A 26,966-nucleotide genomic window follows, 5' to 3' on the forward strand; every position below is an offset into this window, starting at 1 on the left:
GCCCCAAGGTCTCCAACCTTCAGCCTGATCACAGCCTGAGGTTCCAACCTCTGAGCCCCCTAGCAGGTGGGTCTGAGCAGGCAAAGCGGGGCTCCCGGGGCTGGCCGGTGGCCCACTGGGTCCTTCCCTTCCCTTCCCGCCCCTGTCCCACCTCACCCAGCGCCCTCCCTCTCACCTACCAGGGCACAGAGCGATGTTGCAGAACTTGGTTTGCTTCTCCGGGCCCTCACAGGGGTTGCCTCCAAACTGGGGTGGCCTGCAGGTGCGCGTGCGGTCCCGGAAGCCGCGGCCGCAGGTGCTGGAGCACAGGCTCCAAGGCGACCACTCGTCCCAGGCGCCATGCACTGCGGAAGGAACAGAACACTCTGCGACCCCTGTCTGCCTGCGCCCGCAGCCCGGTCACCCGCCCCTGACGCCCCGCCCCCCGCTCCTGTTTTCCCCGCCCCCCCACGGCGCGCCGCCCACCTGGACACACGGCGGAGTTGTTGCACAGGCGCTGCTCCCGCAGGGGCCCGCTGCACTGCGTGCTGTAGGAGGACGACACGCAGAAGCGCGTGCGGGTCTGCCAGCCCTCGCCGCAGGTGCTGGAGCACACACTCCACGGGGACCACTCCTCGGCCGCGGGGTCACCTGTGGGCCCAGACCTACAGCATTCACAGGCCTGCTGCTGCCCCTGCACCCGAGCTACGGTCAGACCCTCAGGCGGCCGCAGCAAAGCCCTTGAGCACCCCACCCCTTTTTTTTTTCTCGACAGTCCCCTTCTCCTCACACCACTTCCCCTAAATCCAGTGTGCCTGGAGACGAGCGCCTGGCACCTGAGAGATTAGTCTAATTATGGAAAATTATTACAGTCATTACTTAGAAGCAACGGCAATTAATAACGTATAGTACTTGCCCAAAAACCTAGTCCCCTGAAACCAACTTTCCCCACTTCCCAGGGTTTTAGTGCATTTGCGTGTCAGCCCCGCCCAGCCGCTGCCACTCACCTGTCTGCGGGGCCGGAAACCCAAACTGCTGCAGCTCGTCGCCCAGCTCCTCGCGCCGCCGGGCATCCGTGGACCGCAGGGACTGGCTCCGGGAGTTGGTGCGCCCGGCGGCTGCAGGGCGGGTTCAGGTAAGCGTCCAGGCCGTGGCCTGCAGCCCCCGCCCTGCAGCTCTAGAGGGGCGCTCTCGGCCCTTGGTCCCTCGGTCCCTCGGTCCCTCGGTCCCCAGCCGCAGCAGGGCCCGGGCTTGTCAGCACCAGGGCCACTTGGCCACACTGGACAGGTGGGAAACTCGGGACCAGGGCACCCTGGCCTGGTGCCCGTCCCTGTCTGGTCCAGTCTCCCCTGCCCTGCGCCCCTCCCTCTCTTCCTCCGGGGCCCGCAGGAGTCACCTGCGGGGCAGCACGTCTGAACGGCTACTGCCCCACGCGGCCCAGCCCCGACACCCCAGGGCCCTCTCCAGGCTTCTGAGATGAGCTCCTCTCCCCAGGAAAGTTCGTCGGGGAAAAAACAACCCGAAGAATGACAATCTCATTATAACTTGATTTAATTTTATGGAAGCAGCTAAAATATGCATGAGGTCATTAGAGAGCCTTATTAGAGAAATACATCCTGGAGGCAGCATCCAGCTGGGACAGTCGGGTCTGGCCAGGGCTAGGGATGGCGGTGGCGGGACAAGACCCACAGCCGGCTTCCCACTTGCACCCCAGAATTCCCAATCCACAGGTGCTAAGAAAGGCCCATCCAGTCCTAACACCGGGTCCCACCCCGCCTCCTGGGCCCTTACTTCTACTGGTCCCGCCCCTGGAAGGCTCCACCCTCTGACCCCGCCCCTGCCCCAGATCCCGCCCCTCGTAGCCCAGGCCTTGCCTGGCCCGGACCCGCCCCGAGCGCCCTCCCTCCCTCCCTCACCCGGCCAGGCCCTGCCCGCCCCCGCCCCGCGCCAAGCCCTTTTCTCCGCCCGGCCCGGCCCAGTCCGGGTTCCTGCCTTCACCTGGCCCCGCCCCGAGCCCCTCCCTCCCCCGGCTCCGCCCGGGACCCGCCAGTCCGCGCACTCACGGCCGCAGGCCTTGCGGTTGCACAGGCGGCCCTCCTCCAGCACCCCCTCGCAGCCGCCGCCTTCAATGCCCGGCGCGGGCAGGCAGGTGCGCGTCCGCGTCTGCAGGCCTCCCCCGCAGTCCCGCGTGCACTCGCCCCACAGGGACCACAGCTTCCAGCCGCCTGGTGGGGACCAGAGGGCAGGGGTCAGGGCCAGGGGCAAAGGGCTGCGGTGTCTTTCGGGGAGTGACCTCTAGGGGTCTCCCAGGCAGGGATCTGGGGCACAGCGGCCCCTGCGAAGAGGCCTCCGCGTCGGAACCAGCACCAGCACCCTGGAGGGTCAGCTAGGAGGCGAGTGTGGGCCTGGACGGGGTTGGTGATGGGGTGTGAAGCAGAGGCCGACAGGGCAGGGAGGGGCAGAGGTGCCGGGCAAGGTGGGGTCCGGGGCCCACCCCACTTCTCTCTGGAGTCTCTGTGCTTTCCTGCTCTGTCTACAGGCACCTGGGCCAGGGTCTCCACTGGCTTTGAATCCAGGTCCCCAGTGTGGGGCTGGACACAGAGCTGGAGCCCCAGGTGGGTCTGGAGAATGAATGAATGAATGAATGAATGACACCCCTGCCCACCCCAACGGCTACCTTATACCCAGGGCCGGGTGATGGGCTGGGGGCAGAGGGTCTCTCCTGCCTGGCACCGAGCCTCATGCCCTGCCGAACCCCCTCCCCGTGGTCCTCAGTCCAGTCTCCTCTGAGCCCCAGTTTGCTCACTCCCCCCATGACCCATGTGCTCATTCCCCCACCACACGCAGGGACACCAGAGGTGACCGAGGTCCCACCCCTGGTAGCCGAGTGGGGTCTCACACCCAGGGCCCCGCCAGGCGGAGCCTCCCCCAGACCCAGCAGAGACTGGCTGCTGAGGGCCTCCAGGCCCCTACAGCCACCCTCCTTCAGCCCTCTCAAGGGTCTTCTCCATCCCGGCCCCGTCCCCCCATCATGACCTCGTGACCCCGAAGTTCTGAGCCCCTTGGTGGCCCCAGTGCCACCAAGGACACCAAGAGGGACAGCCTCAAAGTACTGGGGAGCCACTGAGGGGTGAGGAGCAGGGAGGCCACACATCTTGGGCCAGAGCCGGAGGCTGCACTGATTCGCTCAGGAAGGGGCTGCTCCATCCAGGCTTTCTGTTCAAAGGCCACGCTTAAGGTGCCCAGGTCACCCCCGCCTCGAGGGACTCTGGTGCCGCCACCCCATTTGTCCTGGGGAACCCCAGGGCCCCTACACTCCCAGCACAGCAGAGTCAGGGCAGACTCAACAAGGGCACGCAGCCTCAGCAAGCGCCTACTTTGGGCCGGGCACCCTGCACACAGCCCCCTGACAGGGCACCCATGTATGAGGAGGCGAGGAGATGGCATTGCCAAGGCCCAGCGCTGGGAGCTGCACTAGAGCTGGGCCGCTGCCCCGTGCTGCCTGCTCACCCGGGGCCGGGGCAGGGGGGCCAGGCCGGCCGGGGCAGGTCATACCTGGCCCGGCAGGGGCGTCCCTGATGCCTCCTGGAGCCTGGCTTATCTGGGGAGCACATAGGGTGAGAATGAGGCCTGTGCGGATCCTGGAGGGTGGGCGCTGGAGCCGAAAGACCAGGTGCACGTGGTGGCCCCGGCACCCACGGCCATGGGATGGTTAAGTCCACCCTGCCCTGGCCTCACACCCCTCACCAGAGGATGAGGGCACTACTTCCTAGGACTGACGCCTGTGACGGTAAATGGCAAGAAATGGCTAGGAGACGACAGGTGTGGGCGTCACTGGGGTCGGAGTCGATCCCAGAGAACTCACTTTCATTTGCAAGTTGGGCGTCCAGGTGCTCTGTTCTGTGGAGGGCCGCTTGAAAGGTGCCAGAGCCCCTCCCAGTGGTCCCTGCGCCTGTGCTGGGAACTTACCAGCAGGGGGCGCCAGAAGCAAATGAACGGTAGGCGGGGGAAGGAGCCCAGTTCCCCCAGTTTGGAAGGCGGGGCTCATTTCTCCCTCCACGCCCCCAAGCCCTTGAGGAATCTTCTCTTCCCTTGCAGAACCCACCCTCCCATACGCCTCACTTCCCCCTGAGCCCAGAGAGGCAGAGCATCAAGGGGCCAAGGGCACACAGAAGTCAGGCCTCCGGTCCTTCAGACTTGCCATGCTGGTGGGTCACGCAGGTGGGTGGGGCAGGTGGGCGGGCCGACGCACCCAGACAAGGGACCTGTAGGGGGGGCCGGCTCGGACCTTAATCGCTGTCGTCTGTGGGGGGGCGTGGACCCGGCTCTGCCCCTCGCGCACGCGCAGTAACACTTGGTTCCTAGCCTTGCAGCGGCGGCCCAGGGAGGAGCTTCTCAGTCTGTGGGAGCCCGGCTGAGCTTTGCAGGGACCCTCGCTTCAGGGGGCCGAGGGGCCTGGTTCTGAGCCCCTTCCTGGGTCTGGGCGTGACGCCCTGTGCTCCCACAAGGGAGGCCTCTCTGCTCCCATCGTTCAGATGGGAAGACCGAGGCTTGCCCTAGTGACGGGATGCTCGTGCTCCCCCAGTTACGAGGGGGCCGAGCAGGAATCACCCAGGTTGTCGGACCCGGCCCACCCATACACCCTTCAAGGACGGTTGCTTCCCTCAAGGCCGGCTCTCAGGGCGGCATCCTGGGCAGGCGAGTCCTGACTCCCCCACCCCCGTCTCCCCTCACTCCGTGCCAGACGCCTCAGGAACCGCGAGTCCAAGTCCACCCAGGAACCAAACGTTCACCCCACTTACAGCAGAGCAAACTGAGGCTCAAAGAGGGGTGGTCCAGACAGTCAGGGGCTGGTGACTCCCCCCGGCACCTGCAGGAGGATCTGCCCTGGAGTTGAGGAGGCATGGAGGCCCGAGCCTCAGAAGGCAGGCGCCAGGGTCCCCAGGGCTGAGTAAGAACCAGAAGTATGGAGGACGCTACACAAATACGACTTCGTTGTGGACAGAAATGTCCGTGCTCTGCGGGGGAGAGACAAGCAGGCCAGGGCCCCGGGGGAGGGGGTGGGGAGCCCCCAGGGCAGCCTCCAGGTGCACACGGCAGGACTGGTGAGCGGCTCGGCTCCGAGGGTGTGACGGGGCGAGGCTGCGCAGATATAGGGCCCTCACTGCCGCCACTCTAGGCGCCTTCACTCTGGGGACCGTCACAGCCCCGCAACCACGCCCATTTGGCAGATGCAGACAGGGAGGCCAAGTTATCCACCGGGCTGACACGGAGAGGAGCTGGGACTGGACTCATGGTCAGATTCCAAGCGCTCCCCCTACACCGCCCCCCAGGCAGAGGCTGCCCGCCAGGACCACCCCCAGCCTGGCGCCGCAGGCCTCAGTGGTCTCACCTGCTGAAGCCCCCTGTCCCGTCATACTGAGACAAAGGAACAGGGAGGCCTGGAGTCCAGGGAGACAGGCCTGGCGGCGGGGACAATGTGGGCACGTCCTGCCTTGTCCCCCCTTGCTGCCCCAGCCCAGCCCCCGCGCGGAAGCCTGAGTGACGTGGAAGCTGGAAGTGGGTGGGAGAGAGAGGGTGTCCAAGCCGGCTAATCGGAGGATGCCACTTGGTTTCCATGGCAACTGCCGCAGAGCTCAGTCTTTCAGGATAGACTCAGGTTAGGCCTCCGCTGCCAAAACACCCACAATTTCAGGGCTGGTTACCTTGGTGACCCAGGTGGTGGGGATGTGGTGGGGGGAGGGGGAGGAGAGGAGGGGTCATATCAGGAGAGGCCAGGCAGGGGGTCCACTGGCTCAGAGCACAGACTGCCCCCCAGGCCTAGCCCTGACCCCGGTCACATGCTGATTCCTGACCCTGATCACACACTGGGCCTTGATCCTCTTCACAGACTGACTTCTGATCCTGGAAACAGGATCCCTGATCCCCCATCACATACTGAGCCCTGATCCCACTCACAGACTGATCCCCGACCTTGGCCACACTCCCACCACGGATGAACACTCAGTTAATGGTAGCTGCTATTTTTGTTATCATTTTTATTTTTAACGTGTGTCCCCCCCACGGCTCACACCTGATAAATGTTTGTCAAGCAAATGCATCCACGACCAGGGAGTTACCCAGGCAGGGCTCCTGGGGCCCGCAGAGCTGGGCACAGAGGAACTCAGGCCACCCTTTCCTGGGTGGCCACGGTGCTCCTGGGCTGGGTGGGCTTTGAGGGGGCAGCAGAGGAGTGGGCAAGGCTGGGGGGTGGGCTGCCCCTCCAGGCCCGGAAAGAAGCCGCCATTCTTCCCGGGCTCAATGCCCCCTCTGTCTGGAAGCCTCATTTCCATCTCATTAGGGGATGAATAGAGCCAATTAATGGCCGCCAGGCAGCCTTGGCCGCCCAGGAGAGAGAGCGCACGGAGAGGGGGGCTCCTGGCCCCCTTCCCACCCTGGCGCCCCAGCCTGCAGGCCATGGCCTCCCTGGTCCCTGCGCCCCCAGTCGGCTGGGATGAGGGCGCTGCGGGAGGCCCTCTTCCCGCTGGGCCTTCCTGCCTCCTGGGTCCCCTTCGGAGGAGGGGAGCGGTGCACTTCCCGTCTCCTCCAGCAGAGGTCTCCCCAGTCTAGCAGGTCAGGCAGCACCCGGCTGGGGGGTCAGCCCCTGCCCATTCCCGCCCCGCCCCCGACGGTCAGGCCGGGTTCCGTACACATCCACCTCGCGAAGTCCAGCCCCTGTGTGGACCCCTGCCCGCCACCGAGTTGAGGTCTGTACTGCGGCACGCAGGATCCTCCTCTCAGCCCCCTGCATGGATGTGCAAATGAGGACCACAGGGAACTGGACAGCTCCTTGAAGCCCCTCTCCAACCCAATCCCCAGTCCACAGCGCCCCTGGCTCCACAGGTCCAGACTTGGTGCATCCTTCACCAAGGCCTGCAGCACCCACTGTCGGGGCCCGAGTGACCAGCAGTCCGCCCAGCTGCCGCAGGCACCCCTGGATCTCAGGACGGGCTGAGAGCCGTGCCCACTGCCCATGGGGCCACTTGCCAGAGAAGGAGGACAAGGAGGGCTCCTCCAAGCATGGTAGAGGCGCCAAGACCCTATGAGCAGGGTACTGTCCCATCCCCATTTCACAGAAGGGAAACTGAGGGGCGACTTGGCCCCGTCTGCAGGGTTACTCACTTTCTCAATGCTGCTTTTCCTCAGTCAGGCAGGTGCCCCCTAAGAAGGGTGCCCGTTACAAGCTCGAAGGCCTGGGTCCCACCCGGCTTTGCCCTGCCGCGCTGGATGACCTGGGCGGGTCTCTTCTCCTCCCTGAGCCTTGGCTATACGACCGACAGCCCTTCTCCCCATCTTTTAGGGAAATGGGACCCCAGCAGGGCCACAACTCCCAGCCTCCCTCGCTACCGGGTGGCGTGGGGTGAGCTCTGGCCTCTCGTGGCAGTTCCTCTGTGGGTGATGCCCCGTGCGTACTTATTGTTTTCATGGGGTCATATCTTGCTATTTCCATCTGGAATGGGGGCTGTCTACAATGGAGCCTGAAACCTTGTTTTCCAGATTTTTCTAAATTGGCCCCTGTGCAAAAGCGCAGCTCCCCTGGCTGGGATGACAAACCCAGTCCTGGCAGGGAGGCCCTAACCCTTCCTACTCCCGCCCCGCCCCTGCTCCCCACCCCCATGCTCCCAGTCGCCCCCAAACTCCAGAGACACGCCCTTCCCCCTGGAATTCCCCACTCGTCCCTCCCCCCAGCCCAGCCCCTCTGCACACCCTGCGGGCCCCAGAGAGGGCTGGCAGCCTCCTCCTGAGGCAAGCTGTGGGGCATTTAGGGTTGGAATGACTCCAAAGCCCTTGCCGGGGTGGGGGGGGGGGGGCGTGTCAGGGCAGGGGGCGCCCCAGCTGAGAGGCGACGGGCCTGGAGGAGGGGGTGTGGCCTTGGGCAGGTCACGGCCCCCCAGGCCGGCATCGCAGCCCAGCACACACCCGGGATGTCACACTCACACGCTCAGGCTCCAGCCACACCCCCCAACCCCGTGCAGGCATATGGAGGGGGCACACGGGCACACACAGGGTCATGTACACACACACACACACACACACACAGGGACACACACACAAGGAGACACACGCACACTCGCCCCCCAGCCCTCAGGATGCCGCTTTTCCATTATCTTACATGTCGCTTCTGCAATAAAATTCTTTAATTAAAACATGAATATTTAAAACAACCCTTGAGAGAAATGGCACCGTCTCACCAGAGGCAGAAAAACGCAGAGAGACTCTGGGAGGGGGAAGGAGGGACAGCCCGAGAGCGGGTGGGAGGGGGCAGGCAGCGCAGAGGGGCAGCCGGCGGGGCAGGGGAGAGGGAACAGTTGCTCTGGCCTGAGTAACGCTTGCCAGTCGGGCGCGTGACGTGGCCATGTGGCATTTGGACAGGCCGGGCGGGGGCAGGGCTGAAAATGGGCCACGGGCTGGCCTGGGCCTCCTGCTCGCTCCGGCTCCGGCTCCGCGGCTACGGAGGGACGCGCCTGACCCAGCCTCCACTGGCATGCGTGAGGGGACGCAGCTCCCTGGGCACAGGCTCGGCAGGCAAGATATGGGGTCTGGATCTGCTGTGTGTCTTCTGAATTACTGCTGGACCTTTCTGGTCCATATGCCACCCCGCCCCTACACACACATGAACACACACACACCCTCCCCACAGAGCTCTTGCAGGAGAAGCCCCAGGCAGGACCACCAGGTGACCAAGAGCTGGCTCTGCTCTCTGTCTCCCCCTTACAAGCTGTGTGACCCTGGCCACTGCCTTAACGTCTCTGTGCCTCCTTCCACTCAACAAGGATTCATCAAGGGCCTGCTGTGTGCCAGGTACTGGCCCACACACGGGGCTTCGTCAGAGAGCAGGGCAAACTCCCCTGCCCTGTGGTGGGTACATCCTGGCAGGGACAGAGAATAAGGACACAGGAAATTCTCCACTGTTCACAGGCGATACCGTGTGGGAAGAGAGAAAGAGAGAGAGAGAGAGTGTGAGGCGACAGCAGGGCTGGGGCTGCTGCCACTTTCTGCAGCAGGGCCAGGGCGTCTTGAGAAGGTGCCATCTGGGCAAGCACTCAAGGGACGGAGCCCTGTGGGCATGCGGGGAGAGTGTTCCAGGCCAGGGAACGGCCCATGCAAAGGCCTTGGGCAGGGAGGCAGGTGCCTCGCTGCGGAGCCATCTCTGGGCAACTGGCAAGAGCTAACTGGTTAAGATGTGGGTGCTTCCTGCACAAAGGAAACACGCAGAACGCGGCTATTGCCACTACTAAGATGAGGTTTACTCCCAAGGTCTCAGGAGCATTAGGACCTTCTGAGTCCAGGGCACGGGCACGGGGTCTGAGCTGCCTGTGGGCCTGGCGACCATGTCCTGTGCCCCCCGCCCCGCGGAGTCGAGCTCCTCGCTTCACGGCGGCAGCCCCAGCCCTCGTGCCCTCCCAACTGCCTTCCACGACGCTGCCAGCCCTGACACACAGCCTTGACTTGCGCTCTGTCAGGATTGCTGAAATCGGCTTGCACAGAGGCAGCCTAAACACACACACACACACACACACACACAGCAAGCACATACCACAAGTGCACATCTGCACATGCTCACATGCACACGTGTGCACAAACACGATGCACTGCACACAGGCACACACACATATATACACCAGCCATACACGCATGCACATACTCACACACACGCCCGATGCACTGCACACACGCGCACACACACCACGCATGCATGGCACACGTACTGGCAACGTGCATGTGAACACACATATACATGCCGTGTATACACATACACGCACACACACATGCATACCTGTACACATGGATGCATGAACACACCCATGCTCACGTAACACACTGCACACATACATGCACATGGATGCATGAACACAAGCATATGCACAAGCATGCACACACACACGCACGCCTGCCCACCCCCTTCCAGCACCAGTTCCAAACATTCCCATTCTCAGAATCTTTGTGCAAGCCCGAAGCACCCAGCCTTGGTCTCCAAACAGCTCCGCTCCTCCAATCTGTCTCTTTGCCCCCCAAGCCCTCTAGATTCTCTACCTCATAGTAAACACAGATATTGACATTTCATCACTGATGTTGCTTCTGCTTAGAAACACTTTCACCCCAGTTCTCATTCCTCATAACAATCAAGAAAAGAAGACGTTTTTACTCTTTCCATTTTAAAGACAAGGGGCCTGAGGGGATTGGCCCAGGGACACAGCGAGTGTGGGGCGGGCTGGGATTTGAACCTGACCTGGTCCTATCCTGGGGCGCCAGGTCCCAGAGCTCCCTCTCAAACGACATTCCCACCAGATGACCCACGGGCCTCGCACAGTCAGGTCCCACTCTGCTCTCTGGATCTTCCTCCCCAGCCCGATCCTCCCCGCCACTTCCCCACCTCGGCTGAGGTCCTCACTCCTGGCCAGAAACCTGGGAGCGGTCCAGCCATCTCCTTCCTCCACGCCCACATCCTCTGCATTAGCAAGTCCATCACCCCAACCACCGCCCCCCCCCCAAGATCCTCCCCCTTCCTCCCACCCAGGCCAGCGTCAGCCCCCTCCTGGATGCTTGCAGTGCCCTGTCCCTGCCCCGGATTCCCCCTCTGAGCCAGACACTGCATTTACAGCCCCAGCGATGTCACCCTTCTGCTTAAAGCCCCCCATGGCCCTTCAGCTCTCAATGATAACATGCAAACTCCGGCCAGGAGGCCTGTCCACCATCGCACCCGACTCCAGCAGCGGGGCCTGCTCCCTCCAGCACCGACGTCACAGCCCCACAAACTCCTGCCACTTGCCGCACATGTATCACACCAGCCCCGTCCCCTTGACCTTCTCCCGCAAGCTCCACACGGCTCCAGCTATACCAGGTATCCCCCGGCACGGTCACCGCCCCGAGATGCTAACGGAGATCAGCTCTTGCGCTTTGGCTTCCAGTGTGGGCCAGGCCCCGGGGCAATCAGGTCTGAGGTGACTGAATAGTCCCTCCAAGCAGTCAGCACTTTGCCAGCGAAGACGCTGAGGCTCAGGGGCAGGTGACCACTGGGGAGTGGCTGCGCGACATGTCCGGCCGGGCCCCTGCCCCCCTGGTCCTCCTGCATCCGCCCACCTCCCAAACCAGCCGCCGGCCCGGCATCTCTGCTCCATTCTCCTCCTCCCCATCCCCCGAGGACCACTCCCACCACCCCGCTGCGGGGCCTGCCCGCGCCAAGGTCACAGTGACCTCTACCTTGCCCAGCCCGAAGGTCAGCCCTCCCAGCCTCCCACGCCATCGCTGGGGGCCCTGACACAACTGATGGAAGATGGGGGTTTTCTGATGGTTTCCTGGACACCACACCGCCTCCACCTCCCGGGGCTCTGCCCGCCTCTTCCCTCCTCTCCTTATCCTCTCCAGCTACGCTCACCGCTCCACGGAGGTTTCTAATCTGGGATCCACGGCCCGGGGCCCATGAATAGAACCATGTTCCGGGATAGCTGGTTTCCTCTGTAACCCCACGTAGCTTCTTTTATGCCTTTACAGACGTTATTCGGAGGAATCCATCGGCCTCACTGGCTCCGGAGACACCGAGAGCCCTGGACCACGTCACCTGGTCCCACGGTGACCTGCCCGCATGAACGCCCAGCCCAGCCTGGCCCCCGGACGCCCGGCACGCTGTCTGGTGTCTCAAACTCCGCGTTCGGTGAAGAGCTGTCCCGGGCCCGCAGCCCCAGCCTCCCGAGACACCCTGGGCGCCCCGCTCCGAGCCCACGCAGGGTCTCCCTCCTGCCCCGATGCCAGGGAGCCCGCTGAGCGTCCCATCTCGCTGGTGGCGCCCTCCTGTGCAGGTGTCCGCCTCACCGAGGAACCCACACTGCTAAGAAGGTGGGACCAGCCGAGCACACGCCCACGCCCACCTTTGCCCTGCCCTGCCCTCTGACCCGCATGGGGCTCACCCGCACCCCTCCCAGAACCTCGAACACAGCTCCCTGACCAAGTGACCCCCTGACCTCCAGGTGACACGCAGCCCCGCCACCAGGGTCCCTCCCCCTGCGATGTCTTCATCACCACCTGACATGCCTGTTTCTTGTGCTTTGCCGTTTAACACCGCCCAGACCCAGAAGGCAGCTCCACGAGAGCGGGGCTTTTGTTGTTTTGTTTTTGTTGTTTCTTGTTGTCTTCATTGCGTGTCCCCGGCGCCCAGGACACCTCACAGGCGCTGGGTAACTAACTGCTGCATGATGGTTCGCATGGCCGTAACCACTTGCAATCCCCACATTGCATCTCCTTGACCACATGAGTCCACTCTGCTCACTTTTTCTCCCGTGTTCCAGGAGGCCCCTGCAGACCCCGGCCACAGGCCACAGCAGCCTGCTGGCCCATGAGAATTGTCCTGCCTGTGAAAAGGGAGGGACCCTCCCCAGGCAGGAATCTAAAACTCCCTCGTCCTGGGAGAAATCAGACCCGTTCTTCCGTCCTTCCTTCCATCCCTCCCTTCCCTGATCACTTACCAAGCACCACCCATGAGGCAGGCACCCCAGCACCCTGGGGGCCAGAGGCAAGCACCCCAGCCTGCCCATTCTCAGCAAGCCTGCAGAGAACTTCTCTCTTTGCACTTGGCTTCCCCGAAGTGCTCGGGGGATGGGTGGCCAGGGCAGCCCTGCAGAGAAGACCCTTGCCACCCACCGTAGGCCCAGAGAGCCACCCCAGGGCCTCTCCTAGCCGTCACTCACCTGGAGCGCCATCCCCGCCCCGGTCCTGGGTCAGGCTGGTGAGGCAGTTCTCGGGGCCACCAGCCATGCCGTCCCTCAGGCAGACATCCCCGCGAGGCACCAGGGAGCCCGAGGCAGGGTCGCCGGTGTCCCCGCCTAGGCAGGCGCAGGGGGTCTGCATGATGCCACAGGGGTGTGAGCTGCGGCTGCCAGCCAGACAGGCGTCCAGCCAGCGGCACAGCATCTGGCAGGCGGCCCGGCTGGGGCTGCGGTTGCCCACGACCAGGTACTCCACGGAGAAGTCGTCGCTGGGACCGGGGGGCCCGTCCTGGGGCGCGGGGCCGTCGTCCTGGGGCGGCCGCTGCCGCTGCATCTGCAGAAACTGCTTGCTGGCCTGCAGGAAGGCCAGGGGCGCCGAGGGGTCGCAGAGCCTCAGCACCTCGTCGAAGCTCTCCACGCCCAGGTAGGTGCGCGTGGACTCCAGGAAGGAGTCGAACTGGTAGGTGCGCACGCGGGCGGGGCCGCCGCAGGAGGGCGCCTTGGCCACCTTCACGTAGAGCGTGTAGCGGCGCGGGTCCGGGTTGCGCAGGGTCCAGGAGCAGCGCGAGGCGTTGGCCGGGAACACGGCGGCTGCCGAGAAGTACCCGAAGAACTTGCCCTGCACCAGCGTGGCGCACGGCTCGGCCCCGGGCCCCACGTCCGTCCCCGCGGCCGTGCCCGCCTGGTGCCCCAGCAGCAGCAGCAGTGGCCCGAGGATCCAGAGGGCGCCCGGGGCGGCGGCCTGGCCCCTCATCCTAGCTCGCGGGGCCGCCAGGGTTCCGCCGGCTGGGCAGGCAGGCGCGGGCCAGGCCTTGACATGCCAGGGTCCGGCAGCGAGCGGAGCGGGCCGGGGCCGGGGGGCAGGGGCTTCAAGCGAGGACAGGAGGAGGAGATGGCTTCAGGCGACCGACTGGGCAGGGGCGGCTCCTAACGTCCGGGGCCCCAGTGCCCGCCTGTGGCCGCCAGCAGCAGCTGGAAGAGAAAGAGCGGAGAGGGGACGCGTGAGCCCCCTGGGGAGGCTGGGACTTGGCACGCTGGGGGCAGTGCCCGCCCCGGGCTCTGGGCCTCCGACACAGGCCCTGGCCTCGCTCTCAGGCACCTGCTCTGCCCACCTGTCTGTTTGCCACCTGCCAGCATGTCCACCTGCAGGGGCAGGAGCCGGGGGCCGGGGCCCCTCCTCCACCAACAAGCCTGAGCGGGAAGCGGTGGGCCGCCCCGGCCGGGGCCGCAGGCCACAGGGGCCTCGGCTGTGCCCGTCTGGCTGGGCAGCCTGGCGTGGCTCCACGGGCTCTGGGCCCGCCCACCAGCCCTGGGGCGGCCACGGAGGCCATTCCGCCCCTGGGCCTCTGTGGCCTCTCTGACCATACCCTTCTCCAGCCCTCATTCAGGGAAGAATCTGCAGACCCAGCCAGAAGGAAGCAGGGCAGGGGAGGAGAGGAGACAGGTCATGCCGGCCATCGCCCACCTTCCCTACAGCCCCGCCCCTCGGGGCCTTGCCCGGTGCGGGTGCAGAGACCCCTCCCACTTCTGTTTCGTCACAGCAGGAGTGACCGGTTTTTGGGGGGTGAGGGTAGGGTTGGTGCCCCGTCTCTGGGTCTCTGGCTGTGACTATGACATCCACCCACGTCCTATTGCCCCCCTTCCTGCTCACACAGCCACTCAGGTGCCCCTTTGGCCTCGCAGCCATGTTCCTGCCAGGGACCCTCCCTCTCCCCGCCCCCGGAGCCACCTGACGCCTGCCCCGTCCCACTTAGCCAGCCTGCTCCCCGCCTCCCATCTCACAATGAGGAAATCGAGGCTCTGACGGCGTCACAGGGAGGGGGCGGGAGCAGGGGGTTCACACTTGAACCCCCCCAGATTGACCCCAACCTTGTGGCCCTGGGGTCACCTGCCCTGCACCAGGAGTGGGCGCTGGCTGTGTGCCGCCGGCTCACACCTGGGCAGGGGGGGCGGGCAGCTCCCGGCCCAGGTCAGCAGGGACACAGCAGAGCCGTCCTGGGCCCGGGAAGCCAACGCTGCCCACCCTGGCCCGCCTCCACGCGGACCCGGCCAAGTTCCTTCTGCCTAAACCTCAGCTTCCCCACCCTCCCTCCCCAAAGCCCCTGCTGGGCGTCGTCCCGGCAGCAGCTGAGCGGGTGGGCAAAGGAGGGCGCGCCACAGCAGCCCCCCGCAGCCCGCCTGGCCTGGTGCCGGCGCCTCGGCTCCGCCGACCGTGCACACGCCGGCCGCCTGCCCACAGGGACTCGCTGCTTCTTGCTGCCTGGGCCCAGCTGGCCGGCGACACAAGGTCGGTCACTGCTCTGCAGTCCCCTCCTGGCGTCCTTCCTGGCAGGCCTTGTGGGCAGGGCAGGGAGCTGGGCGTGGGCGGCCTCGGGCTGGCCAGGATGGCTGGACACGGGCTGGCCCGCTCATGGCTGTGTGGACTCGGCCGAGGCCCTCACTTCCCAGCCTCAGCCTCCCCACCTGTAAAGTGGGGGCTGAAGCCTCCCTCTCCCAGCATAAGGTCAGCGCTGGACCTGCGGGTTTACCCAGAGGTGGAGCAGGAGGCAACCGCGGTAGGGGCTCTGGATCACCAGGGGCGGCCCTGTGGGGCTCTTTAGTGGCCAACGCTCAGGTCCCCTGAGGAAAGAACTTGCAGACCCCTCATGCAGACCCTGCACTTGGCCCCTGCTTCCAGGAAGCCCCTCTTCCGGTCGCACCTCTGGGCCAGCCTTGGACGCCAGCATAGCAGAGCCGCCTGCCCTGGCCACCCACTGCCATATGTGGGAACCGAGAGGCCGGGGCCAGGGTCCCACAGTCAATCCCAGACCTAGGAGGCTGCCCGCAGGGGCGGCCATGGCATCCGAAACCTCACCTGAGCCCCAGCCCCAGCTGCAGCGCCCCCTTCTTTGGTCCCAGGCTGGGACCTAATGCCCCCAGCTGGGGCCCCAGCCTGGGGACAAACCCTGTCCGATGCCCCGGAGAATCCCAGGTGGAAGTCGGCAAAGCCCAGCAGAAACTCGGATCGTAGTCGAGCGTTTCCCCCAACACCCCCCTGATCCCCGCCACGAGACAGCCGACTCACTCTGACTCATCCCCCTTGACCCGGGGTCAAGGCCACGCCAAAACCCAGCACCTTCCCCCAGAGGGGCCTGACCGGTCCTGAGATGGCCCAGGCCGGGCCCACACTCTCTCCTCCCCACCCCAGCCCCTGGCGGCCGACGCCACAGCCCTCCCGTCTGGAAAGCGGGTACAGCCTGGCGCAGACACCGGGGCTCAGGTGTCTCAGACACTCAGCCCCAAGGCTGCACAGCTGCCTCCACCACCCTGCGGGCTCGCAGGCCTGGAGGGGCGTCCCAGCCAGGCCCAGCGCGGAGGGAAAGCACAGGAGAAGCAGGGCTCATGGCGGGGAGGGGACCAACGTTGGGCTCCATCCTGTGCGGGGCACTCTGTCTCCGCAGGAGCAAGCCTGGGGCCCCTGCTATGGCGCGGTTGTGCAGATGGGCACATGGGGGCCACAGACGAACAACCTTGGTGGGGGCTTGCAGGTGCTGGGCGCCTGAGGCAGGATCCGGGCCCAGGTCTGCGGCACAAAGCCCCTGCCCTCTGAGAGCTGGCACTGCCCTAGGCCAGGCAGAACGGGCCCTAATCCTGCCCCTGTCCCAGGGCCCGTGGGAGCTGGGCCGAGCCGGGGCCCTCCTAGCATCCCTGCCGGCTGGCCCTCATCCACACCAGCTCACTCCGCTCCTGGAGGGCCTGTCAGGGGAGCGAGGCCCACCCCAGTGTCCCGCACAGCGGGCAAGAGGGAGAAGTGAGGGTCAGATGCAGGACAGCGCCCCATTCAGAACTGCCCCTTAGAAGGGTGGCAACGCAGCGGGGGGGAGTCAGGGGGGCGGTGAGGAAGGAGGCAGGGCCAGGACGCTCAGGACACAGAAGAGAGCGGCCCCAGCCCCGGTCCCGGCTGGGCGGTGGGATGTGGAGGGGACACTGCTGGCCTGGACCCTGGGGAGGCGGGAGGTGCCTATGGGGACGGGGGATAAGTGGCAGGTCAGGACGCCACACCCCCGGGACTGAGGCTCTGGGGTGAGCCTTCAACAGGCTCTTGGGGCCGGAAGATGGCCTAGAAGAGCCCACCCATGGGGCTTTCACACAGGGTTCCACAGCGCGGACCACTAGGGCCACCGGGGGGCCAGACATCCTCTACACCTTGAACAGCTCCACACCCTGGGCCTTGGGAAAGGCTCTGCTGGCCACAACGCTGGCCCAGCTCTGAGTGTGAGTGCCACAGAACTGGCCTGGCCCTGCCTCTTCTGGCTGGGTCTTGGGGCAGAGCTGGGCAGGAGGCCCAGGCCGTCAGCACGGACAGCTCCTGTGCGTGCCAGCGGCCACTCACCCTCCACCTGCCCACACCCCACACCCTGCCCTCTGCCCGCCCCCAACACACCCACAGATGCTTTCCAGAGGCTGAGGCCTCTGCATCCCCATTAACTGCCTGCCTGAAACGCTCCAGCAAGGCCTTGGATAAATGGCTCAGAGGTCCCCTCTAGCCTTGGTCTGGGGCACACCCGTGTCAGGCCCCAGGTCACACAGCCGTGGTGGAGGCCGACCGGCTGAATCCAGCCCAGGCCCGGGCAAGCAGAGCTGAGATGGGGTGGGGCGTGCAGCGGAGCCCCTGACCCCACCTGGCACCCAGGGATAGTGTCCTGGAGGGGGCAATGCCGGGGAAGGGTCCCGGGATGAGGGGGACAGCATCGATCTTCACTGGGGGGATTCCTCTGACGGGGGAGGGGGCACAGGCAGGGAGAGCCGGGGGGAGGCTTGCGTGGTGTCTGGGCTGGGAGGGTGGTCAGAGGACAAACAGGGTCATGGAGGTGACCAGGCTTCCAGCTTGAGCATGTGGGCGATGGGTGGTGGGGACCCTCGCTGAGCTGGGGGGAGCAGACGTGCGCCCGTACATGTGCATGCACGTGCGTGTGCCAACACCTATGTCTCTGTGTGCGCACATGTGTGTGCGTGCCTGCACTGTGTCTGCACACATGCACACGTGTAGTAGCACGCGTGTACAAGGCTCCCAGCAGGAGGAGGGCTCAGCGTGTGATCACGGGATGTGCAGGGCAGTGGGAGAGGAGTGCTTGCCTGGAGGGGGAGCCCGTGGCCAGGATGGAGCCCCACGGAGGCCAGGGCAGGGCCTCAGAGGAGGGCCAGGCCAGCAGAAGGCTGGCTCCACGCTGGGTGCAGGTGACTGGCGCTGTGGTTCCCCTGGGCTGGCTCACGCCCCCTCCCCTCAGCCACACCCAGCGCCCAGGCCTCCGCTGGGGGTCAAACTCTACAAGCCTGGCGACCACAGGTGAGGGGGGTGGGAGAGGCTCCTGGCCTCGGTGCCGGGGTCCAGCGAGGTTGCTGGTCGCTCCTCTCCAGAGGTGCTCACGGGGGGACTGTCTCCCTGGGGCTGCAGGCCCCCTGTCTGGTCCTTGGGTTCCCATATCCCAACCTGGGTCATTGCAGCGCCCATCGCCCCCTGCCCATCTTGGGTTCCCAAGGACGGTGGCCAATGAGCACCCAAGCCCCCTCAGGCCCCCGCCTCTCCCGTCACCTTCTCAGGGCCAAACTGCCCTGCTGCAGGAAACTCTCCTGGTGTCTGGCCCCCACCCCTTTGGCCAGCCTCTGCCCCGAACCTACCACGCGGCCTCTCAGAGCCTGCAGGGTGGCCTCGGGGTGAGGGGCGGGGGACCCCAGAGAGCCGGCCACAGCAGGCGGAGGACGAGGATCTGGAGTCATGGCGACGAGAGAGGGAGACGATGACTGGTTTACTGAGCGCTGACCGCACACAGGACCAGTCTCAGATCTCACGGGACCCCGGGAGGCGGGAGCAGTAGCGGCCCCACTCCGCAGCTGGCAGGGTCGCCACCCGCTGAGGGGTGACGCGCCCTCCTCCCACCACCGTCCCAGACGTATCTGCGCACGGGGGGACCATCCAGCCCCTGGCCTCGATCAGAAGCCCTGGGTGCCTCGGGATCGCCGCCACACAGGGGCGTGAGCTGGATGCCCGCCCATCAGCCTCCAGAAGTCTCCAGCCTCACCTTAGTCCGTGGGATTCCCCCCCCCCCAACTGTCCAACACACAGGCCGGACCCAGGCCCTGCCTCCATCCCTCCCCACCCACCCCAGGCCGCCAATGGCATCCCCTGACACCAGCCACAAAAGGCACTCTGTTGTCCTGCCCGGCCCTCTGAACAGTGCCCGCCTGTGTGTCCTGGGGAAGGCTGTACTGGGGGAGGGGCGGGTGGGCATCCGCGGCGCGGAGGGCAGCCCAAGGGGCCGGCGGCTGGGTGGGGCTGGGAGAGCATGCAGGAGAGGCCCCCCGGGGCCACCTGCCCGCCCGACGTGGGCAGCCCTCCTGGGCCGTGGCAGGTCAGGCAGGCAGGCAGGCCTCTGTTCATGAGCAGAGCGGGGGGGCGCCGCTAGCAGATCCTGCCCCCAGCCCGCCTGACTGACGTGTGGCGCATCCCAGGCCTGCCCCAAGGCGGCCCCGGCCATGTTCCACTCACAGCAGAGAGGTGGGAGCACGCCAGTGAGGTGTCCCCTCGGGGCTGGGAGGGGCCGCCTGGGCGGGGCGGGGCTGCCGGCAGGGAGCCCTCTTTCCCCTGCCTGACTGGGCACAGGGGCTGCCAGGGGAATCTGGCCGGAGGCCAGGCAGAGCTCCCCAGGAGGAAAGAGAAAGGTGCCCCAGAAGGTCCACTGCTGGGGGGTGGAGGGAGGGCCCTCTGGCTCTGCGCCAGGCCTCCCCGTACACACCCTCACCCTCATCACACCTCTTCTTGCCCAGGAGCCTGTTGCCCCAAACCACCTGTAGGCCTTGAAGACACCCCGTGCCCTCAAGCCCCCGGGCTGCCCCCGCTGCCCTGGCCCCTGACCAGCAGACACCCACCTGTCCTTCAGGACATGGGCCAGGTGGCTGCCCTAGAAGCCTTACCTGAGCCTGGCGGACCCCTCCCCCTCTGAGCGCCCACTGCGTCCTGCGCCCCGGGCACGCACACACATGGTTGCGTACACACGCACACGATGCCCCTGCGTGCACACAGACACGCTCTCTGGAGAGTGCCAGGCGGGGACAGTGAGAGCGTCTGCCCCATCAGCTGGGGCATCCCACCGGAGCGGGGAACTCTCCTGAGGAGGGGAGGCTCCTGAAATTCTGGGTGTGACGTACGTCACTGCCCTCTCCTCTCTGTGTCCCCCTGCTCGGTACCCAGATTAAGCCCCTGCTCCCGGAGAGGGAGACACAGCTTCCATGCCCGCTCAGCGGCTGGCCTATGGGTGACGCCCACCCACACCGCACGCCAGGATCCGTTCCCGAGGTTCCCAGGAAGAGGGTCTCATCCAAGGTCACCTGTCCAAGGCCACATGGGGAGGGTGTGAGGATGGTGACAAGCTCGGAAGAGGCGGTCAGGAAGGGCCCTGGCGGCCGGCAGACAACACTGAGGTCCCAGGGACGTCCCGGATAGGCCTGGCCAGGTGGGGACGCAGAGGTCCTGACAGCATGGAGTGGGGAGGGGGGGGGATGACAACAGAGGAAGGGGGTGCTTAGCCTGGACGTGCTTCAGGAAACCCAGGTCTCCTGGCTCCCGACGCCCCCTGTACCCACCCTAATGGTGCCAGCAGCTGTGGCAGGACTGGCCGTCCCAAGAAGTACCTTGGTACCTGGTGCCCAGAGGTATCAAGGCTCCGGACCTGGGCCTCCCCGAGACCCACGGGGCGCCCTCTCCCCTCTCTCCAGGACGGCCGAGGTGAGCGAGGGTGGCAGAGGGTGGGCCGGGAGGAGACAGGGCAAGCCAACCTGCGGCCCAGGGTGAGCGCCGGGGAGGAGGCGGACCCCGAGACCGGGGACAGGGCTGTGGAGGGACCAGCGTGCGCGCGCGGGTGAGCCTATGCACACGCGTGTGCAGTGCGTGAGAGAGCGTGTGCGCGGCAGCGGGGAGGGTCGCCGTGTACAGGGTGAATGTGCGCGGGTGTGCACGTGTGTGAGTGGAAGGCTTTCCGGAGGCGCCCCTGGGCGCTGGGACCCCGGCGCCCGCTCCGCCCCTCTCTGGGGCGGGACTCCCTACCCTAAGTCTCTGAGCCTCAGACAAGTGCTGTCCGAAGTACCCAGGCCACGTAGGAGGGAGGTCCGGTGACTCGGCCAGGTCACCTGGGTCGCCCGCAGAGCTCTGAGGCTCTGCTCACCAGCACTTCAGCTCCTCTTCCTGCAGCCGTGCCTCCACCTCTCCTCCCACCTCAGGGACCCCTCAGCCCACGTCTCAGCTGAGGGTCAGGACCCCCAAAACCGAACACGGCATGAGGGGATGGGGACAGCCTGGGTCTCATCTCGCTGTCCACCTCGGCCCCTGATCCCCTGGAAACCCCCTGCCCTGCAGGCCTCTCCCGGTCCCACAGTCACCCAGCAGGGCCCAGCGGACCTTGGGGACCCCATCCACGCCCCCTCCAAGTGAGCCCTCGAGGATGCCCACAGACCCCAACGGACAGGGACGCGGGCGGTGGGATCAGCATGAACATAGTGCAGATCCGAAGGTGAGGGCGGGGGAGCTGGGGGGGACGGGGCGCAGTGGTGGGGAGTGGGGGGGATGAGACGGCGGGGGGTGACGGCGGGTGGTGAGCCGGGTGCCCCTGCGCACGCAGACCACCTCCATTTGTCCAAAGCACTTACAGGACAAACGCAGTTACGCTTGTGGAGCCACAGAACATTGTAGAAGGATAACACGGACCCATTAACAGGAGGACCTGGGGTCTGGGGAGGGAAGGAGACTCCCTTTGCGCTCTAGCCCTTTGGTGCTGCCCCCATCGCGGTTCACTTTCCAATGAGTAGAAATGAATTAAGAGAAAGAGGAGGGGGCGGGGGCTGCAGCTGGGAAGGAGCCTCCCGCCTGCTGTGTGCCTTCCGGGTGAGCGCCAGTCCTCCCCTACCCTGGGAGCCAGGAGGACACCGGGACGCAGGGACCGCTCCCTACGAGATCTGAACCCAGGGGTTTACACTCAGCTGAGGCCACAGGTCCTGGGGTCTCCCTGCGAAGTCCCGCCCTGCAGGGGGAGGGGCTGGTGCCTCTGTCACCTGCAGCTGCGGCCGAGGCAAAGGCCTGGAATCAAAGTTCCAACGGGAAGCTCTTCCCCTCTCTGGCCTTACTTTTCCAACTGTAAATGGGCAGTGGGCGGGAAGAGGGGCTCTCCCCGTGCCCTGCGGCCCCAGGGTCCTCGGATCGACGCCATGTCCCCGGACATGAATGTCCACCTCAGGGCCCAGATTCCAGGGTAGCGCACGCTCGCATTCTGTGCTGTGTTGTGGGTCGGTGCACACTGATGGGGCTCTTGGGTGGTGTCAGGGTGATGGCCGTTCTGTGGTGACAAGTGAAGTCTGGAGTCCAGTGCAGTTGTGGGCGGGGCAGCCCCATGCAACCTGGCTGCCCCTAGGAGCACCTGCCATCTCTTTGGCGTGTTTGGCGTGTCCATCAGGCCAAGTCATCACCTCTGTTTACACCGCCCCCCCGTGGCCCCCACCACTCCCAGGACATAGCCCGAGGCCTACAGGGATCTGCGGTCTGGCCCCGCTCCCTCTGAAGCCCCAGTCCTGCCATTCACCTCTTTTCCAGCTCCTGTCTACGCCTCACACCTGCCACAGGGCCTTTGCATGGCTGGTCCCATACTGAGACCCTCCTCATCTTCACCACCACCACTGCTCTTCTCCCAGCTTAGCTGCCACTTCCCCGTGGAGGGCTCTCGGGGAGCCCACCTCTGGGCTCCTGCAGGCTGCTGTCTTCCACCCCCAGGGTCCGTTCACTGAGCCGAGCAGGGTCTCTTTCCTCCTGTATTCCCACCAGCCTTCACACCGGGTGGGGGCATGCCCTCTGCCTCGTCCACGCCGCACCACTAGTGCGAGTGTGTACACGTGGGCACCCACATGTTCAGTATGTGTGTGCACGCAGGCTGTGCACAGGGGTATCCGGCCCGTGTGTGTTCACACAGAAATCACAGCTCTGACCGATGGCGCAGCTGCAGCCACAGAGGCTGGAGGCCAGAGGGTTGCAGAGGACAATGGGATAGTGTGGGTTTGCTGGCTCGGATGGAGTTAACAAAATCCTCCAGGTTTGGGGTTTGGGGGGCGGGGTTAGAGCTTTACTCCCAGGGGTCCACCTCTTGCACACAGCCAGTTACAGGACCTGCCACAGGTAAAATGTGGTTCGGTTAAATACTGCCATCCAGGGCGCACATTCACACAGACCTGCTCCGCGCCATACACACACGTGTGGCAGTTTGCATGCCCGACCACACATGCCGCCAGCCTGCCGGCCGGACACGCACATGCACGCGTGGCACACGTATACAAACATGCTCCTCACGCCCGTGCACAGGGCACGGAGGTACGGGGGCCAGGCGAGTGTGGGGAGACACAGGTGACAGCGCTCCCTGCGAGAGGCCGGGGGCGGCCAGGGCTGCCCAGGATGGGGCGGGCGCCTGGGCCGCGGAGGAGACGGAAGGGGCGGGCAGGCGGCCGGCGGCGCGGGCGCCCTCTCTCGGCCGAACGCGACAGCGCGCCGCCCTCCGCCACCGCCACCGCAGCCCCGCGCCCGCCGCCCCTGCCTGAGCGGGAGGCGTCCCCAGGGGGCGGGCTTGGGACCCAGGACTCGTTCCGGAGGCGGGGCCGGGCCGGGCGGGCCGGCCAGGGGGCGAGGACTCCACGGGAGGTTGCTCGCGCCCCGCTGCTCGTCTGGCCTTGCCGGGTCCGCCTCGTGCCCGTCCTCGCGGCCGCGCGTCCGCAGGCGCCCAGCTGCCTCCGGACCCGGCCGGTCGGGACGCCGCAGACCCAGCACGCTGCGGGCCCAGCACGCTGGACATCGGGACGAGCTCCGAGGGCCTGAGCCGGAAGGGCTCCGAGACCCCCACCCTCGCCCCCATTTCACGGACGCGGCCACAGAGGCCCGAGAGGGGCCGGAGCCTGCGGACAAGGGAGGGCTCGACAACTTGGCTGCGTCCCCTCCCGGCCCAGGGTCTGGAGGAGAGCGGCGTGATGCCGAGAGCGACGAATCGTCTTTTCCGCCCCCGCGCGGGAGCGTGGCGGGGACAAGCGCCCTTCTCCGGGATCGGAGGCGGCAAACTCCCTGCTCGAGCTTCAGCGCCGCGCCCGCCCGCGGAGCCGCGCGCCGCCCTGGCGCATTCCCGCCGGCCTCGCGCTCGGCCCCCCGCCGCCCGGGCTCTGGGGCTCCCAGGCCGGCCCCCCCCCCCGCCCCCCGCATCCAGGCGCAACAAGTCTGAAAGCAGCGCCGAGCGCCAGCAAGCTAGCCGGGAGGAAGGGCGCCGGGCCGGGCGCGGGGCGCTCCGGGATCCCGGAACGCGCGCAACGTCCGCCTCCGGGGACCGGGCGCGGGCGGCGGGCGCTCGGGGCTGACTCGGTGGGCGGCCCACACCCCTCCCAAGACCCCGACTCTGCACGGGCGGGGGCGCGCCCAGGAGCCCCCGCCCCCTCCTTCGCCTGCTTGACCTTGCTCGGGTACTCAAAGCCGGACCCGGCGGCACCCGGGCGTCCGGACGCAGAGTTTCGCTGCCGCCTGCGGTGGTGAGGGAGCGGCTCTCTCCCTCGACCTCCCTCGCTGCCTCCGCGGCGGCGGGGGTCGCCGAGAAATGGAAGGCTTCGGGTTCTAGGAGATGCTCTGGCCGCCTCCTCAGACCCCAGATACACCGTATGCCACCTCCGGATGTGAAAAGGGACCCCAGCCTCCCGTTTGCCCTCTCCACCCCGCCCGCGCGGCCGCTGCTCGTAGGGGGCGTGTGTCTGTGTCGTGGCGGAAGGCACTGGGGGTCCCCTTAGGTCCCGAGGGTGGGTTGGGAGGGCAGACCTCCCGGCCCCCTCCCCAACACGTTCGGCAATCCGCTCCTCTGGGGCGTGGGTGCGCGCCCCCTGCCCACCCACACACCTGCACACCTTTCAACTCCTCGGGAGTTGCCGCTAAGGAATCCTCGACGCAGACCCGGGGGAATGGGACGTGTTGGGGAGCGCGCGGAGGGAAAGGGTGCTGAAGGAGGGGCGGGTTAGGACTCGTCCGGTCCCATCCTGGCTCCCTGCGCTCCAAGAAACTTGGAAGCCGAAAATAAAAGTGGGAAGGGTAAGGTGCCTAGCGGGCCGGGGTTTGGGTGCCCGAACGGGCGCTCTCTCTAGGCTGCCTGGGAAGTGACCCCAACAGGAGCCGCCGCGGCCCGGCAGAGGTACTGGGGCTGGGAGCCGCATCCTCTGACGAGCCTTCCGGGCCACCTTGCTTCGCGGCGATTTTCAGCTCCGCCGCCCCCTCCCGAGGCAGGCCCGAGACGCGCTCTGCCCTGCCCAGGGGGCCGCGGAGACTAGTGGGAGAGGGCACCCGGCCGGGCCCAGGGCCCTAGCCTGCCCGGGAGGGGGCGGGGGCCAGGCTCGTTCCTCGAGGCAGCTCCGCGCGGCTCCAAGCGAGCGCGGCGGCCGCGGAGGGCCGGCGGCCTCGGCCCGCTGGGAATGGGGACCGAGGAGTGCCCGGCGCCTGGCCTCCCCGCTTCACGCGGAGAGGGCGCAGGGCCGACCCAAAGTTCGGAGCGGCTTATCCGCGCGGCCTGTGCGAGCGAGCGGAAAAGAAGCCGAGAACGGAAGGAGCCAGGGCGTTCGTGTGTGTGGAGGGGGGCGGGCGGGCGCTAGGGTAGCCCTCCGCCCGATCTGGGGATAAGAGAACCGCCGGGGAGTGTCCACCGCCAGTGCCGGGTCTACCGTGAGGCTTCGAGGGAGGCACTGTGCGTGGGGGAGGACATCTCGGGCCCCTACAATGTCTGTAGGGGCTCTGGCTGTGATGAGGGGAAGGGGGACACACTGGGGTGTCCCTCCTGAACCTACCTGGGTCTGCGTGTGGCTGTGGGGACATCTGGGGCTCCCTGAGGCCCCTGCCAGCGTCCGTATGTGGTGAGGACACAACGGGAACGCCTTCCCCAGCCTGCCCTGGGTCTGTGCCTGTGACGGGGAGGGGGTGTCTTCCCCAGCCCGGCCTGCCACCCGGGCCAGGCTGCGTGTGTGTGGACTGGGGGGAGGTGAGCAGCGCCGAGGAGCCTCTCCTACGTCCAGGTCGCCCCCTCCTCAGCCCCCCAGTGCGGGCGCGCGGAGACCTGCCAGATTCCGTCGCGGCCGCTGGAGGAGGCAGGGGGCGGGGGGATTGGGGGGGGTCCAAACTCCCGAGCTCCGAGCGCAAACCTCGGAGCTGCGAAGCTCCAAACGGCGAAGTTAAGAAGTCCGGGCGTCCGCCCCTCCCCCGGCCCCCTCCCACCCTCGCTGCGCCCCCTCTCGCCGCGCCCCCAACCCCCAGCCGCCCGCCGGAGCCTTCCTTACCTTCCCGGCAGCAGCGGCCCCGCTGGCGAAGACTTGATCCGGCGAGTTGCAAATACCCAGGAGCGCCCCGCGTCGCCGGCGGCCGAGCCGGGCGTCCGGGCGGAGGGGGGGGTCCTCCTGCCTCCGCCGCCCCCGGCCCGCTCCAGGCCTAGCAGCGACGCCCCCGGGAGCGCACCCGCCGGCGCGCGCAGGCCCCCTCCCCTCCCCCCGCCTGCCGGCGCCCCCCGGGCGCCGGGGAGGTCCGGATGCCCGGGCTGCGGGCGATGCGGAGCGCGCGGGCCCGGGCCCGGCCAGGACGCGGCGCGGCCGCCTGTGCTCCCGGCTCGCCGGCTCCACGCTTGCTCCGCCGGGGCCGCCGCCAACGCCGCGCCCGCCGCCGCCTGCGCCCGCCGCTCCCTCTCCGGCCGCCGCCGCCGCTCCGCTCCTCTCGCCTGCCCCGCTCCTCTCGCCTTTTTTCCCCTTCCTGAGGGGGGGGGGGCGAGCCGAGCCGAGCCGAGCCGGGGGCGGGGCGGCGCGGGCAGGAGGAGGAGGAGGCCGAGGACTGGGAGAAGGAGGAGGAGAGAGGCGAGCTGCTTCCCCCCACCGGGCTGCCGGCGCTCCCCAATCTCTCCCTCTCTGAAACTGGATCCCGAATCGGGAGCCAGAGACTGCATTACGGATTACATCAGGCGGTATAGAGCTTCCAGATCACACATTAGAGGGGAGCGCGAGCAGGGGGCGGGGTGTGGGGGAGGGGAGAGAGATAACGGGGTGGGGGGCACGGGTAAAACGCACACAAGCGCGCACACCGAGGAAAGCCCAGCTCCTGCCCCATGCAAAAGGAAAACCAAGAGTTGGGTCTCAGCTCTCTGCCTCTTCCAGGAGCCGAGGAGTGGCTGCCGCTGGCCGGCT

The 26,966-nt window shown here is 66.6% G+C and overlaps 1 protein-coding gene across 6 annotated transcripts in view; it reads right to left on the bottom strand.

The window, feature by feature from the left end:
• The window catches only part of ADGRB1 (adhesion G protein-coupled receptor B1), an 83,157-nt gene extending 56,920 nt beyond the window's left edge, over nt 1-26,237 (bottom strand). For 2 of the 6 annotated variants that reach the window (XM_082364592.1, XM_082364590.1), the window contains exons 1-6: nt 26,076-26,237; nt 12,702-13,691; nt 2,043-2,204; nt 987-1,097; nt 466-630; nt 180-344 (exon numbers count right to left, since the gene is read on the bottom strand). In XM_082364592.1, coding sequence (XP_082220718.1) covers nt 180-344; nt 466-630; nt 987-1,097; nt 2,043-2,204; nt 12,702-13,473 — 1,375 coding nt within the window. In that variant the 5' untranslated portion in view covers nt 13,474-13,691; nt 26,076-26,237. The remainder of the gene's footprint in view (nt 1-179; nt 345-465; nt 631-986; nt 1,098-2,042; nt 2,205-12,701; nt 13,692-26,075) is intronic. The other 4 variants (XM_082364593.1, XM_082364591.1, XM_082364595.1 and 1 more) reach the window with 2 other exon arrangements.
• Nucleotides 26,238-26,966: the final 729 nt, after the last annotated feature.

The sequence above is a fragment of the Balaenoptera borealis genome (genome assembly GCF_965194805.1).
Source record: "Balaenoptera borealis genome assembly, chromosome: 17".
Classification (NCBI taxonomy): Eukaryota; Metazoa; Chordata; class Mammalia; order Artiodactyla; family Balaenopteridae; genus Balaenoptera; species Balaenoptera borealis.